Source organism: Takifugu flavidus, chromosome 18, assembly GCF_003711565.1.
Source record: "Takifugu flavidus isolate HTHZ2018 chromosome 18, ASM371156v2, whole genome shotgun sequence".
Lineage (NCBI taxonomy): Eukaryota > Metazoa > Chordata > Actinopteri > Tetraodontiformes > Tetraodontidae > Takifugu > Takifugu flavidus.
The window spans coordinates 3541908-3558548 of record NC_079537.1 but is presented as its reverse complement, the minus strand read 5'-3'; the positions used below and the strand labels follow the sequence as shown (position 1 = coordinate 3558548).

The window sequence follows — 16641 nt, the reverse complement described above, 5'->3', positions numbered from 1 at the left end:
GTGAACGAAAATGGGTAAATAATTCCTCACTCTTTACTTTAAGGATTGCAATCTTATTTCAGCTTTAAGCCCATTATTTGCACATCTTCAGCAGCACGTCCGACGCCACGTTTCCGGATATCTGTCGCCCCCTGCCGGGCAGAGCGGGGACCGCCCCGCTCCTCCTCCCCTCTCTGATCAACAACCAGCGGTGATATCATATGCTGGCTAAACCTCACACAGAAGCAAAATGGCCGATAGTAAACTAACAGCGTCTAACAGTCATCAAGGGGATGCGTATTTTCTGTCTACAGTCTGAGGAATGCAGTAGCTCCAAGAAGGATTCACGACTTTTCCCATTTTTTTTGTTTTACGACGAACATTTCGCCTGCCGGTGATGTCATTTCTTATTCTATCTAGCTGTGGAAGCCTCGAAGAACTAGCTCGCTAGGCTAGTAGTCTTGCTAGCCTGCTAGCGGTAGGTCTGCAAGTATTTCGGCACAGAAGCACTTTATGTCCGATCTTATTCCCGTGGTAAGTAGCCTTCAACGTTGCCGATGTGTTACACCAGCAACGTACACGTTTGAAAGTGCTAGTTGTTTTCGCTCTCGCGCAACACGGGCTTTGAGCCCCAGAAGAGCTTCGCCTGTTTCGCGTTGCAACGTAGAAACGTCACAGAAGTTCGTCATTTATTTTGCCCTCTGCTCTCGTAATAAACGGCGCAAGAGCCCGGCGGCACCTCGTCTATTCGCCTGTCAGCAGTGCGGGAAAGTTTTAAGCTGTTACCATGAGGACTGGAGGGGGAAATCAACGGGATAATGATAAGCGCTTGCGGCGGCTTCAGCTGTCGGGGTTGACTCGCTGTGCCCGACACTAGTACGTCACCGCTGGGCAGTAGAACGCCATAACCCCCCCGTCTCTCCGGGTCATGTCGCTGCGCCCCCCTCCGCTATCAGCAGGACTGGGAGTAGATAACGCAGTTCGGATGATCCTCATTCGTGCGCAGTAGCTCTTTTCTTTCTTTTTAAAATCACATCGCCGTTTAAACAGTGACCCGCCGGAGTATTTTATTTATTTTGCACAAGCGACACGTGCTGATGGTGCGTGTTGTCCTCCTCCGGCTTTGGTTACACACCACTGTGACATGTTGCTAATTATGTGCAGCTTAGCCAACAGAAACTCAGCTCAGGCTCCTTTTTTCCCCAGGTGTGAAGCGAAATGAGCAGCCTTTGCTCGGCTGTATCCTCTCATTTGCACCTGGATGAGACATCACCTGTATTTTTGGGTTTTACGCGCAATTGTGCTTTTTATTTTCGACTTCCTAATCACAGCTGGTGCTTCTTGTAGTTCCACTTGAGCCTCATTTTTGTCGTAACCACACAAGTGTGACAGCACTACTACTTATGTGCTACTTGTCTGATACTTTTGGGAGACCTCTTCTTGTCTGGGGGTTAGAATTGCAGTTGTTTACAGGTATGAATAATGCATGGATGGGATAGGCTACTGAGGAGTGCTGTCAAGCCGTCTGGCTTTGGACACTACTTAATTAATATTAATTTAGGCTGTTTATATATGTGGAATTAACTTGTGTGGACTACTTGTATCGCATCCCTTTGCTATTAAAGTGCACAGCATACATCCTGAAAACAACCCTATAATACTGTAAATATATTATTTGTTTACGGACCAGTCTCCACGTGCTGCATATATTTGACTCATTTAATAAAGTCTGGTTTAAATATACGGCGTGCCAAGGCCAGACTAAGGGCTGGGCTGGCTTATTGTTATGTAGCTGTTCTTTAGAGAATATTGAATATTTTATATATTGTTGGTGTATGTTGAGATGCAGACTAAAGCAGATGGACATTAAATCTGCATACCAGCATAAAACAAACTGGACTGTGTCCATGTAAAGGTTTATTTTTTGTAATATGAGAAACTTCAATTGTAGCAAGTCAGTCAATCTGTGCTTGTTTTCCCACAGGCTGGAAAATCAGGAAAAGGAGTAGTAGTTCATGGAAGACAAGAAAAAGAAGAAAGAAGATAAAAAGAAAAAGGAATCTTCTCAGAAGGTACCAGGGAGTCTGCAGTTTTAAAGAGGAGACGGCATATTCTTTTCTTCATAAAATAAATTCCCTTTTCTCACCCGCATCTGACCTTCCTCTTTCTATTTTAGGCATCAGAGCAGAAAATCAAAGGTAAGCCCACGGAACACACCTTTTATATCATCCTCTAAGTTGTAAATCTAATGAAATGGTCCAGTAAAATATGATGTAAATGGAAACGAGGCACTCTTATAACAAACCAGACTAACTTAGTCTATCTCGGGCCAAAAAGGGTGATGGTTTTATTGCTTTCTGTTTCTTGCCACTTGGCCAACAGGATGTGAACTGTCCCAAGACTCGCTTTAATTTCTTTGCCCCTTTTCCACCAACTTTTCTGGGAAGTTTAATTCTTAGGAATTCTTTTACATGGGGAAAACATTCCTGTTAACCTTTGTGGTTTTCCTTTTCTTACACTGGTACAACGGTGGACCACACCGTGGCTGTTGTGGTCCTTCAGCTTCTTATAATGTCGCCGAAGACTCTTTAGAGTTCAGAAATTTGTTTGTTCATGTGTCCTGCATTCAGCTTATCGATTGCTCTTCCCCAGACTCGGTCGTTTCGAGTCGGCACGGCGTCCCCTTGACTTTAGAAAATGTTTTTTTCAGAGGGAAATTTTGATTCGGGTAGTTTTTTCCCAGGTGAGTTTGGTAGAAATGTGTTGAGATTTTTTAAATCTCAGGCAAATACTGAAAGTTCCTGCTTTGAAAAGGGGGCCTGTGTTAGTTTTTGCTATAGAACACCCTAACCTGATTAATATATAAGTCTCAGATCTATGATCTATGTTCAAGTTTCACCTTGATGCATGTTCTTTATTATTTGTGCATTACAGTGATAGATCCAACCTGTTCCCAGCCACTTGCCACCCCAGGCTCAGCGTCCCCCAGCCCTGGCCCTGCTACCCCCTCATCCCCCACTCCTGGTGCAGCCGGTGTTTCTGCACAGGTTCCTCCTTGTGGTGGGAACAATGCAAAGCAGTGGACTGCTGTGGCCAACGGACAGCCCTCCTCCCAGACTTCCCAGCAGCAGCAGAGGTACATGTCTAGAGAGGTTCCACCAAGATTTCGTTCCCAACAGGACCATAAAGTGCTACTGAAGAGGGGCCAGCCGCCGCTGTCCTCCATGCTGCTGGGAGGAGGTGGAGAAGGGGAAGAAGGTGTGGGAGGAAATGGAGGAGGCAGTAGCTGGGTTGCCACCCCACCTCTTTCTTCACCAGGAACAGATAATCTCATCGGGAATGCAGCTGAGGGCAAAGGTGGGTTTCTCTTCATACCGTCTTAATGCGTTTTAGACATTCAGTCCCAAATGTGGTCACCTCCAGATTTGTTTTTGTGCAAGGATCTCTAGACGTTCTCATTTTTGTCTAGACATCTTTTTGAATTTTCATTAATCATCCTGTCTTCAATTAAATTGGACTCTTGCTTATAAATGTATTAAACCATAGTAAGTGTCACTGTTTGGACCACTGAAAGTGCAGGGTTGTGTAGTGAAATGTGGCCTAAACTTCTTCAAACTCTTCATATTTAAGAGACCTTTAATGTTTGCGAACAGAATCCTTGTAGACATTTATTTACATGCAGAGCAGGAAATGTGATCCGTTCACAATCGGCCACTGGAGATGCGTGGAGACACATGTTGCAACAAGGTGAAACCAGACCTACTGAAAACTGACCACTTGTAATGGGGTCACAGGAAAAAAATGTTAATAGAAGGTTAAAAAAAGACTTCTGATGATTTATCCCAGGGGTTTAACAACCTGATGGCAGAGGGAATGAAGGATTTCACCCGACGATTAGTCTTGGCGGTGGCACTACACGACAACGGCCTGATGGCATTAAGAATAAAGTCAGAGGACAGGATATGGTAGGGTTGGGAGGCTATCCCCTGTGCTGTTTTGACTACCTGCCTCTGCAACACAGAACACAAGTCCCTCTGGTGGATTCCAGTCAAAATATAGATCCATAGAAAATTAGTCAATATTTCTTAAATTGCCAGTCTTGAATAAATGTACTTAACTTTTTCCCCCTGTAGATTCCAAGTTGGTTTCATCCTCCGATTCATCCACCAACTCCTCCTTATCCTCGTTATGCGTTGCTGCTCTGTCATCGTCTTCTATTACTACTTCAACTTATGCAAATTCCACATGGGGGGCAGGGTCTAGCAGCCTGTCCTCATCTCAGGGCTGTGGAAAGGTGACTGTGGATGGGACTGACCTGGGGGACTGGCCAAGTATTGTGTGTGAGGCCAAACGAAATTCAGATGAGGCTAAAGGAGGAGCACAAGAGCAAGTTTATCCCAGTAACAACAATAGCAGTGCCTCCTGGGGTGAGAGAAACATCCAACAGAAGAGAGAAGATGTCGGAGGAGGATCAGAGAATACGGACAATCCTTCCTCGTCTCGTTCTTCACCTCTTTCTTCATCTTCCTCGCTTAATGAATGTGTCCAGTCTAGTGGTGGGTGGGGCTCCACTTCCTCTCATCTTGAGGCGGGGCAAGAATCACAAGCATTTTTTAATTCCAAAGTTTCCCATCTTCTTCCTGGGCCTCAGGAGAGCCCTGTAGGTGTAGACAGCAGCCTGTCTAGTGCCAATTTTGACCCCATTGTTGACAGCTCTTCTTGGCCTTTGTTGGTACCGAGTGTGGCGTCACCTTCAGCTAACGATGGCCTTCCATTCCATCCATCTACTCCGTCATCTTCCTCATTGTCCACCGCCACCGCTCTTGTCACAACCCACTCGCTTTCATCTTTGAATCATACCGGTCTCCAGCTGAAGCACACTGACACTGCTGTGGAAACCATCAGTGGAGAACAGCAGCAGAACTTTGAGAGCCCAGTGCAGGATTCGGGATCCGATGGGGAAGCACAAGGAGCAGGACCAAGTCAAGAGAGAGCAATTCCTACCGCTGACGGAGAAGGCAGTGATAATCTTTCTTGCATCTCCGCCTCCTCTGATTCCACTGCTTCTTGGAGACCCATGCCCCCAGTGTCCACTGAGCTAGCTGCAGGTGCCTCCCAGGCAGACGGATGGGGTGGAGGAGGGACTGTAGCTCAGGAAGGAAATGTGTGGGGCTGTGTTGGCAAGGGTGACAAACCAGGGTGGGGCAACGAAGCCACTGGCGGCTCAAATACCACTGTGGTATCTCAGGGAGCATGGGATGGCAGCAGTTCAAAAGCGGAGTGGAGCGGCACAGCGGGGGGTGCAAGTTTGAGTATCTTAGCAATAGGAGCCAGGAGGGGAGAGGATGGGAGTAGCGGCAGCACCGGTAGTGGAGGCAGTGTGGGTATTGGTGACAGCGTTTTGGAGGACTCTGCTTCACCAAAGTTTGCAATTATGACAAAAGCACGGGACAATCAGAAAGGGATGGAACGTGAGAACAGCGCAGTTGTGGAGCTGGGTGGACAGGGGGGGCACACAGGAAGTGGGGATTTGCCTTCCCCGAATGGAGGGAAGTCTATTGCCAGCAGTGGTGGTGGAGGTAACGACAGTCCACAGACGCAGGAGGAGGGGGCTTTGAACACACATTGCGATTCCAAACAAACCTCCAGTGCTGAAGTGGCCTTACTTGGCATGCTTAATCGATCTGATCTGGATCCCAGAGTGCTGTCCAACACAGGCTGGGGGCAGACCCAGATCAGGCAGAATGTGGCTTGGGACTTGGATTCCACAAGAGGGCTTACAGATAAAAATGAAATGAGCACTTCATCGTCATCATTCTCATCAGCAAACATAGGTATAGTCGCTAGTCAAAGTCCCGGTTACCCAACTAACTCTAGTTCAGTGGGTAACGATCCCTCTGCCAACACTCACACAACCAGTCTAAATTCTGGTAATGACACAGCAAGGGACGTCTGGGATGCTTCACAGTCCACCTTTGTTCCTCACATTTCTGGAAACAGAGGTGCACGAGAGGATGCCGAAGTTAAAGCGGGAAAACCAGCTGGAGGCTGGGGTGACCCCCCACCAGAAAAACCAGGCAAAGGATGGGCGGGTGAAGACCAAGAATGGGGTGAGAGAAATAGAGGGGGAAACTGGGGGGACTTCAGTAAACAAAGTAGTGGCTGGAGAGATGTTCCAGATGAAAAACGGGGCCGAACAGGAGGTTGGCAGGGTAATGTAGAAGAAGGGGGGTCTCAGCGAGGAGGATGGGGAGGAGGAGATGCTGCTGGAAGCAAATCTCAACAAGAATGGGGGGGTGCGAATCTCCATATAGCAGCAACACAGATACCAAACAGCCAAGTGGTACCAATGAAAGCCCCAAATCAGCAGCCTCAAGGAGGGCCCATGCCAGGTGGATGGAATAACCGGTCCAGTTTTGGAGGTGGGGGGCCAACACCTAAGAGTCAGAACCAAAGTTTAGGCTGGACCTCCGGTCCTATTCCCCAAATGTCTGGGGCTGGGGGTGACTCCTTGGAACCTAGTGGCTGGGAGGAACCTTCCCCTCAGTCCATCAGTCGAAAAATGGAAATCGACGATGGCACTTCAGCCTGGGGTGACCCAACCTGTTTCAACAAGAATGTGAATTTATGGGATAAAAACAATGCTCCATCCAAACCAAGCCACAGTTTGCAGGCCCAACCGCCTCGAAGACAACAGGGACTACATCAGAGTAGGGAATCAAATCCTAGCAACGCTGGAGTTGGTAAGTAGTGTATACATCCAGTTAATGTATTATATGAGGTATTATTGTTTTTCTTATTTGTATTAATTCTATTATTGCTACTCAACTCAATCTCCAGGAATGTGGGGAGGAGGTGCACAGTCTGTGGATAATGGTACAGCTGCCTGGGGTCAAGTGTCGGATGCAACAACCACGTGGGCCGATCCCGATGATTGTGGTAAACCATCTGGCTGGGGGACCCCTTCACCCAGCTCCAATAAACCTGGTGAGGAGATGGAGAAATGCAGATGTCTAGTTTGATGAGCTGTTTTTTTGTTAATGCTTTTTAACAGCATATTTACATTTGTACATTACATTTGTGTAGAGAAAAGACAGCAACAACCTTTGTCTTTGATTTTGCCACAGGTAACAAGTCAATGGAAGGGTGGAGTGGGAAGGGAGAAGCCTCTGATTTAGCATCACGCCACCCTAGTTGGGATGAAGATGAAGAAGGTGGAGGAGTTTGGAACAGTGCTGGGTCCCAAGGAAGCTGCTCCTCTTTCAATTCTGGAGGCTGGGGACACACTCAAGGGGGGAAAAGAGGCACTATCAAGGTAGGGCTTGTGGCTCGCACATATAGCATAGATTGATCTGTTGCTTGTTCCTCTATATTCCAATGTTTAATGACTGTGCTATTTACTTTAAGAGTGGAGGAGGAGACGGTTGGATGAACCAAGTGTCACGACAGTTTTCAAACATGGGTCTTCTGGTAGGATTAGTTCTTATAAAAAACAAATGTGGTAAACAATTTAACTGTGAAATTACAGCAAATTATTTGATATCTTAGGGGGATGACCCAACTGTTGACAAAAAGATGGAGGCAGAGAAAAGAGGATTAAGTGACTATAATGGAGAGATGCGGAGGGGAGGACGAGGTGGAGGAGGTTACCGCATGTCCAGTTCCAAAGACATGGGATCTGAAATGGGGCCTTATGGAGAAAAGGTATCATTTTTTAAATGGGAAATCTGGAGAAAGGCACTGCATTCGCGGCACATCTAATTCGCCACTCTAGCGACAAGTTAAACATAGCAACCATTCTTGCTCATTTAGTGTGTTTTGCTCGGCAAACAAAGAAAATGTGCAGTGAGCTAACATTAGAATAAGAGGTCAGTATACCAAACGTTCACGTCCAATGAAACGAAACATAGGGTCGACATTATTTTTTGGTGACAAAGACATTGAGGTCCCAAAGCCATTATTTGAAGTTGGATATCTTTGTTTAATTCTTTATGATGGAGTTAAAGCACATGTAACTATGGGCATAGCAAAGAAAAAACAACATATGCCAGGCTGTCAGATTTTGCTCTATCAACATGTGCTATACACACGATCTGATACAGCTCAGGTAGTTTGACTGGTGATCAGGTTGTGATCTTGTTTTAAACCTTGTTTTATCTGATCTCACTTTTTGAACAGGAAAATAAGTCATTCCACAGACGCAAGCTTAGATTTATCGTTGCACTTTAATTTCTCTGTGATTTTCACTCTTAAGACTCATACATTTCAGAAAGCACCATGTTCACATTATAATACTTGTCCTTAAATCTGAAAACTTTATTAAGCATGAAGTATTACAGCCTTAGCATGATGTGCGTTAGCTTAAATATATATCCACAATTTATTTTATGCTTCCATTGTTTTCCAGATCAGTGGCCAAGGAGGGTTTGTTGGCAGTGGTGGAGGAATGTCTCTGCCTCGAGGGATGCACCAGCCTGGCATGCACCCAGTCAACCCCACACAGGGGTTACGCGCTCAAGTGCCTCATCAATTCCTGTCTGCTCAGGTGTGTTGTCATTTTTCTCTGACTTTACTTCTGAGTTCTTCCAGTTGAATTTCAGTGCAAAAGCTTTGTTGTTTGGTATCGACTACCGTAATTTCTGGACTACAGAGCGCACCTGATTATAAGCCGCATAATCTAATTTTAGAAAGAAAATCAATTTTGTACTCATACAAGCCGCACCGGATTTTAGGTATCCCACGTAGTAATGTGAAAAATTAGATCGAAAACATTCAGTACGGTATATGCTTTTATTACCGTAAGAGACGAGTCACTGACGAGTGACAGACAGGTAAGAAACAACAGCCACTCTGTTCACTTGTATGTTTATACAGAGACCTTAAATCCAGATTTTATCATGTCAGGATTTTTTAACTTTTCTTTTAATTTAATCCGCTTAGCAACATAAATATATTGTACCGGTAAATGCTTTTTTTTCTAACGGTGTCTGTAATGCAGCTACCTTGAAATATACGTTTGTATCAGCTACACACAAATTGCATTATTTATGCTTTTTTACTCAAACAATGAACAATCTAAAACTCCCCGATGGCCCAGCTCTAAAATCTTTTATTCTCATGGCGGTGGCGATTGCTTTTGCCTTCCGTCTGATTTGTACAGTGGAAACACCGCGGCCGCTTCCGCTCTCTGTGTGTTGACCCAGTCTTCCAGAACGTTTTCATGCTCGGGTCACCTGCGATGTTTACGCCTAAAAGCTTTTGTCATCTTTTCGATCAGTTCTTCAGGCGGGCGTCTCCACCTTCTCACCATTGATTACCGTAATGTATGCCAAGATTACGCACGGCGGCTCGATTTCCTTCTTCAACCCGCCAGAGTGATCGCTTTTAACTTAAAAGTCGCATCATCAAAAGTAGCGGCTTATAGTCTGGAAATTATGGTAAATTATGTCATATATGCCATGAAATCTAACTCCGCTATATAATTTTAATGGGTTTTGATGCAGAGGAATTCAGGGCAAATGATTGACTGTGAAGCCAAACACTAAAATTTAGCATGACGATGTTTATTTTCCATTGCTTCCCCTTTGATTTTTAGAGTCTCTCTCTCTCTGTGTCTGTCATAGTGCTCTGTTTTATGAATAGTCTTTGTAAACAGCTATATTTATAGGCATTTGTGTGACGTTCAGGTGCCGGGTTCTATGATGAAGCAGATGTCCTCTCCTGGTGGCAATGTGGGAGGAGTGGTTGGAGGTGTTGGAAGTGTCGGTGGTGTTGGCGGAGGAGTGTTCCCTCCTCAGATTTCCCCACAGCAGCTAGCTATGCTTAGCAACATTTACCCCCACATGCAGCAGTTCCATCTGGTAGGTGACCTGATTTACATAGACATTAGACATTCTGGATTATTTTTATTTATTTTCTGCCTAAATTTCTGCGGAAGTCTTATTCGGCAATTGTTTGTCCTCTAACAAATTGTGATTGCATGTAGTCTTAGGTTGATTGAAATCATACACAATAAAGATATATCATAGAAGGCCCCCCTTAGATAATGCATTTGGAAGTCAAATTACTCCTTTGTGTATTTTCCTGTAACACTATTCGTCTTATAGAGCTAGAGAAGGTAAAAACCCAGTGTAACTGTCGTTGAACTAACTGAGTAGCATGACGCCCCTTTTACATCTGGCAAATATGTGTTATGTAATCAGATAGCAGGCTGTCGGCATTCCATCACATGAAAGTACAGGCATAAATACACTCAAAAAGCACTGACTACACAGTGAGTTGATCTGCTACACCACTTCTTAAGGTAGTCAGGGCCTTTTCATCACATTAAACACGATTACTAATTGCAAATGTGCACCAAACACATCTGCAGTCCACGTTAAGAAACCCCCAGGATGTAAATACTTTATCAATGTATGGTATAGGGTGGGAAAAAACCATATAGACTGAAGCAATGACGCATTTGCATATTGCCATGTGTAAATGGGGGCTGACATTACCTGTATCTATGTGTAAGATTGTCATATATTCTCTCCCTCCCATTTTAAACATGAACCAAAGGCTTGCCAACTTCTGTTACAACAACAACAACAGCAGCAGCAGCAACAAATTCTGCAAAATCAGAGAAAGTTTCCTCAGCCACAGCCTGTTAGGCAGCAGCCGGACCCACAGCAGGTAAATAATCAGCTCTGCTCAAGTCAGTGTGAGTATAAACGCTGCTGAATTTTGCCCCTTTTTCCATCTCAGCTGGCAAGGATCATGGCTATTCTGCAGCAACAGAGGCAGCAACCGGGTGGAGTCGGAGGTCCAGCAGCTGGTGGGGGAAACCCCAAACTTTCCCCTTCTCATCTGGGAGGAGGCCTATCCAAACAGCCCATGGGAGACACTCTTCCACATTCGGGAATGGGAGGGGCTTTATCAGACCTTCACGCCAAAACACAAGGGATGTACTCGAGTAGGTCCAGTGGGCAAATTATTATTTCACAACACAAACATTCTGTTGATTTACACCAAAAGGAAGCATAAAGTCATATTCATTGTGTTTTAGCTTTTAGCTAAAATTTTGTCAATTTGTAAGAATGAATCTTTGTCTATGATTATCAAAACTTATGTTTCGCTTGTTTTTATAAACTTAATTTCTTCAATTTTTGACAACCATCAAACTCAAAGTCTGGGGAAAAAAATCCCTAGAATGTTTCCTAATCCAAGATTTGCATGCACGTGTTTTGCTGACCAGGTCTTACACCTGGCGGCAACTTATCAGGACTGGATCTTGGTTCCATGATGGGAGGAATGAAGGATGCTGGAGGACAGCAGTCCCGCTTCAAATGGATGATGGAAGGACAATCCCCAGCTCCTTCTCCCCCTACCACCGCCTTTCATAAGAATGGTAGGTGTAACAGATGGATTTGGTACATTGGGAACAAACACCTCCCAGACCCTTGTGAACCATCAGTGTGGTATTTAATGCACTGATAATTATCTTCATTCACAGTATATCTGAATCACTGCTAATCAAATCAATCCAAAACATTCATGTCAATCTGTTTGACCTTATTTTCATTTTCCAATGCTTTTTTCAAGGCCCTTTACCCAGTGCTCTAAAGATGAAAGGAGGTTCCCCTTTCTCCCAGTATGAGATGCTAGGGAGTGATACTTTGGGGATTCAAAGCCAAGGTACGGCGGACAACTGGCACCGGACACCCGGGAGTAAAATGGGGAATAAATCAGCCACATCCAGCTGGCCTCCAGGTTGGCATGGCTTTTTCTGTCTTACACTATGGCAGCATCTAATTAGAATTAAAAGTACGGTAGTTGTACAGTGTGAGCCAGTGTCCACTGTTGACACTTTATTCACTGTCTAGATCTGAGATCCAAGTATCTGTTTTTAATTCAAGCACTCAAAAAGCAATAAAAGAATAAGTTATTGATAATCTTTGCTTTAGAATACAAAAACAAAAAAATCCATTGTACTTGGAAACAGCTATAGTGACACAGTATAAAGGGATTTTATTTTTTATTGATTGTATTCATGGCAGAGTTTCAGCCTGGTGTGCCCTGGAAGGGGATCCAGAGTAGTGGAGATTCACAGTCTGATCCCTACATGGCTTCTGGAAGTGTTCTTGGTTCCCCAGGAACATCAAGCCTCAATGACTCTGACCACCAGTTACTGCGAGACAATATAGGTACGAATCTCCACTGTGTATTTTTACAAAGATAACTATTCTCACATGGAATCTATGCAAAATGACAGACATTTCCTGGCATGAATTACAATAAGGGCCCAAAATGATCAAATTATTTAAAATTCTAATGGCATTACTCGCATTTCCTCCCAGCCAACAAGTGAATTAAAGCATTTAAGTCTTAATTACTAGTGATGTACAGAAGAGGGAATTACCACAAGTTCTAGCTCTATTCCACATAGATTAATGCTTAGCAGTAAGTCTCTTTGCCTTAAATGCTTATCAGTTTAAGCGGTGAATTATTTTATACAGTAAATGATCCATTAATTCTATCATCTGAATTTAAACTACACAGACCTCTCTCTATCCTTGACAGCATCATGGAAGCCCCAGCATGATTAAGAGTATTAACTACTTCTGCTGAATGTGAATAATTATAGTGTGATTCTTTTTCTCTTTTACACATTCTTTTCTACCTAATCAAGAATCTGTGTTTAATGCTACCAGTAGGCAGCATTTTAGCCCTTTTCATGTTCCACTGATCCTAACAGGAGGAACTAGAGAAAGGGGAATAAATGATTAATGGAGATCTGTCATTTGCTCATTTTGCATTACTTGCTCATTTTGACAGTTGTCTTGACGAAGCCATTATTAGGACTATTTCACTGATCAGGCCTGTAGGACCTTGGATATAATTTTATCAGAGTTTTTCTACTATATGGATCTACCAGCTGTATTTTGAAAACAAAAGTGCCGTTCTTTGACTTGCGTAGTCTTTCTAATACAAATGCATTGTGGTGGCCTTGTCTTAACGCTAAAGATGTGCTGTAAATAATCTCTAGGGCCAAACCCCACCCTCAACACCTTGCTGCCTTCACCTGGTGCCTGGCCCTACAGTGCCTCAGATAGCCCCCTCAGCAATGTTCACAGCACAGGTAATTCACTTTTTTTCTGGGTCCCTCCAGCGCCACAGGGATTGCCTGCATTGCAGTTTATCTCTACCACTATTTATTATCTGTTTTTCTCATGTCATTCTCCCTGGTGGATCCTCTCCTCCCCATTTCCTTTTCAGCAAAGTACTCGGAGTACAAGCCCAGCTGGCCCCCAGAGCCCATTGGACAAAACAAGCTGTGGAGGACCAATCGCAACAGCTCTCAGCTGCCACGCCCCCCTCCCGGTTTGACTAACCCAAAGCAAACCTTGTCGTCTCCATGGAATAGTGGAGTTCCGCAGTTGGGACGGAACTGGGGAGGGGCTGGGATTAATCAAGACTCACGCTTTGGGCCTGGTAACGAATCAAGATTTTATTCATTTCATCAATATATGAACATTTAGGATGTGGAGGCAAATCTCTTTTGCAGTTTTACAAAGTTTTACTTGATAATGAACCCCAGCACAGTGTCTCTGCTTAGGGAAAACAAACCCTATAGTATTAATCTTTCTCTCCGTCCCACTCAGTCTTTATGGTTTGCTCTTCTTATATAGGTTCCCCTTGGAATGAAGGCATTTCCCCGTGTGGCAGCTGTTGGTTATTGCTAAGCAATCTGACGCCTCAGGTAATGAAGGAAAACTTAAACAATAAGATTAATAATAATGATAATAAAACCAATAAGAGTCCTGTAGTGTTAAGAGATCAGTACCACACGATGCTTTAGTGTTTGCTCATTATTGTTATATTGTTCCCATTTAGATTGACGGTTCCACTCTGAGGACTATCTGTATGCAGCACGGTCCCCTGCTGACTTTCCACCTTGGACTGACCCAGGGCAGTGCTTTGATTCGCTATAGCAGCCAGCAGGAAGCAGTCAAGGCCCAGGGTGCACTGCATATGTAGGTTTATCTCATTGAGTAAGGTCCCCGATATTGATCTTGAACACGCTCTTGGATCTGATCAGTGTTGTCTTTTAACTCCCTGCCAGGTGTGTTCTGGGCAACACAACAATCCTGGCAGAGTTTGTGAGTGAAGAGGAAGTCGCTCGCTACTTTGCTCATTCCCAGGCTGAAGTTGGCAGCTCGGGAGCTTCTGGAGCCAGTGGGACACAGGGTTCATCTGGGACAAGCACAGCTGGGGCCATCAGTGAAAGCAGCCCTCCCGGAAATGAGCGGGCCCCACCTGGCCCACCTTCAGTCGGAAGTATCAATGGCAGTAACGGAGGAGACGGCGGAGTGGTTCTAGGTAGCTTGAGGTCCTCTGGCTCTGCTTGGCAGAGTCTCGATGGTACAGGGAATCCTTCAGAGTCCTCTTCAGCCCAAGGAACGGGGCTGGGGATATTTTCCCAGTGGAGCACCAGTGAGGCAGGGGAAGGCGGTAGCGGCAGCGCAGTAGAGTCTGGGAGAGCTGGACTCTGGGGCGGTATGGCGCCAGGATATCCCAGCAGCAGTTTGTGGGGGGCACCTCAAATGGAGGAAAGACACCAAATGGACAATCCTGCTGCATTATTGCCTGGTGACCTGCTGGGTGGAGGAGGGGATTCTATATGATAAGCCACCTCCATTTGTATGTGTAGGTTTGGACACACTGAACATACACTGGGACACACATTTACTTACTATAGCAACACACACATGCACACACACACACATACACATACACTTTGTATTAATCTTAATGTAAAACACTGAAACAGATGCGTACATGTACATGATATGCATATTATTGTGCACACATAAGGCAGAAATGTGACATGCTTACACACATTCTTGTGGCCAGACTTAAGCTATTATATAAACAAATGCAGGGACTGTTAGATGTGTATACAGCCTTTTTTTCCACAGATGAAGATTTCAACTGCTTAGACTTGAAACTTGACAAAGAATGAAAAGTCAGTTGGTCTGAAAGACTTGACTGGATTGCAATGTAAAGTAAATAAGGGACTTATCAATAGATTTACATACACATGCACACACCAAATACAGATTAGCCTTCGGACAGTTGGGCACTGTAAACAGCATTTCCTTCATCATACAAAATAACTTAAAACTACTACATGATGTGAGGTTAAAGTGTTGTTTGTGTTCAAATCCCCTTAAAAATGGAGGCTGAATCCAAACACATGCAAACAGCTCTGTTTGAAAACGGAACTGTATCTTACTGTGTTTGATCTTTTTTTTTTTTCTGGTTTGTATGTAAAGTTTTAATTTTGGAACAGTGAATATATGGAAAAAAATGTTATTGTTCTGTTTTCAAAATGCTGACCTCTTACTGTTGTATCATGCACTCTTTCTTTGTTATTCTTTCTTGAACATGTTTGTTACTGTTGCCGTAATAATTGTTAAATTGCTGGCAGTTTGAGGCTATATTGCGTTTCTCTATGTGTCAATACTGTGCACAGTACCATACACACAATATGGACACAAGTGAGACTGAGACCAAGTAAGTGGATTGAACCACCACCATTGTTGCGAGTGAGCGTGTGTGTGTGTGTGAGTGTTAGGGTGATGCGTGTGTGTGTGTGTGCATGTGTACTGCCTGTGATAATGTGGGCAAGGCTGCTTACTATACAGAAGGTCCATACAAAACTGTTGAGTGCATTTAGTAAACTGCTGAGTGTGTGAAATGTTGGCACTAAAGCTTTTTTCCTCTCATTTGAATTTTTTAAGTAGACTTGTATTTTTATTGTCTGACCTGCAATAATAAAAAAAAAACATTTTAAGATACAAAGAGCTGAAGGCATATGCGTTGAGATAATGGACATGCCAAATCTTATCAAACTGTGTGGAGCGGGAGGGGAGGGCTGGGACGGTTTGTTTACAGATTCAGAGTTACAGTACATTTTTAATATTCTGTTGTGTATTTGTTCTAAACTAAAAAAAAAAAAAGGCTTTAACACTCCTATTCAGTGTTTCGTTACAAGATTTTACAAAGTAAAAATTTATTTAAATAAATGAGAACAAGATTAATAAAGATGAAAGTATTGGCTTCTAGATGTGTCTGGGTTTTTTTATTCACATTTTTATAAAATTAGAGAAATTAAATGACGTCACAGTTCTGACGTTTCCGCATTATAACCTAACATGCAGCGTAAAAGTTTACACTTTTAAAATAAAAAGGGATAAAGTTTATGGTAGTAATAAATGGAAATGTTTGAAAATACATTTGAAGAATACTTGGATGATTACATTCTGCCCCTGTTCCCTCTCGAGTATTAAAAGTAGGGAATGTTGATCAGTCTGAGCAGCAAAGTCTTCAACACCCTGTGAGCTGTTCGCCACCAGTGAGCCCATCTGTCATTCTCTTATTACTACACACACACACACACACACACACACACACACACACACAGTAATCCTATTTACCACCCACGTCATCCTATAACCAGCAACTGGTTGCTTATATGAATTAGTTGATTCGCCGTGGTTAACATTTGTCAACAAAACCTGTATTTCGAGGTTCTATCTCAACTTATGGTTCCTATTTTCTAGTATTTAATAATTCACATAATACACAAAACTGACACAACAACGGCGAATGGGTGAA

The 16641-nt window shown here is 43.8% G+C and overlaps 1 protein-coding gene across 1 annotated transcript; it reads left to right on the top strand.

The window, feature by feature from the left end:
- Positions 1–199: 199 nt before the first annotated feature.
- On the top strand, positions 200–16088 carry LOC130514700 (trinucleotide repeat-containing gene 6B protein-like). Its single transcript, XM_057014451.1, has 21 exons — positions 200–513; positions 1964–2051; positions 2156–2177; positions 2914–3336; positions 4113–6722; positions 6820–6966; positions 7107–7294; positions 7387–7449; positions 7528–7683; positions 8387–8524; positions 9666–9839; positions 10540–10653; positions 10726–10933; positions 11216–11368; positions 11563–11730; positions 12018–12164; positions 13007–13099; positions 13237–13452; positions 13650–13720; positions 13855–13994; positions 14084–16088. The coding sequence occupies exons 2-21, from the start codon at positions 1995–1997 to the stop codon at positions 14643–14645; spliced, it is 5850 nt and encodes a 1949-aa protein (XP_056870431.1). The 5' UTR covers positions 200–513; positions 1964–1994; the 3' UTR covers positions 14646–16088.
- Positions 16089–16641: the final 553 nt, after the last annotated feature.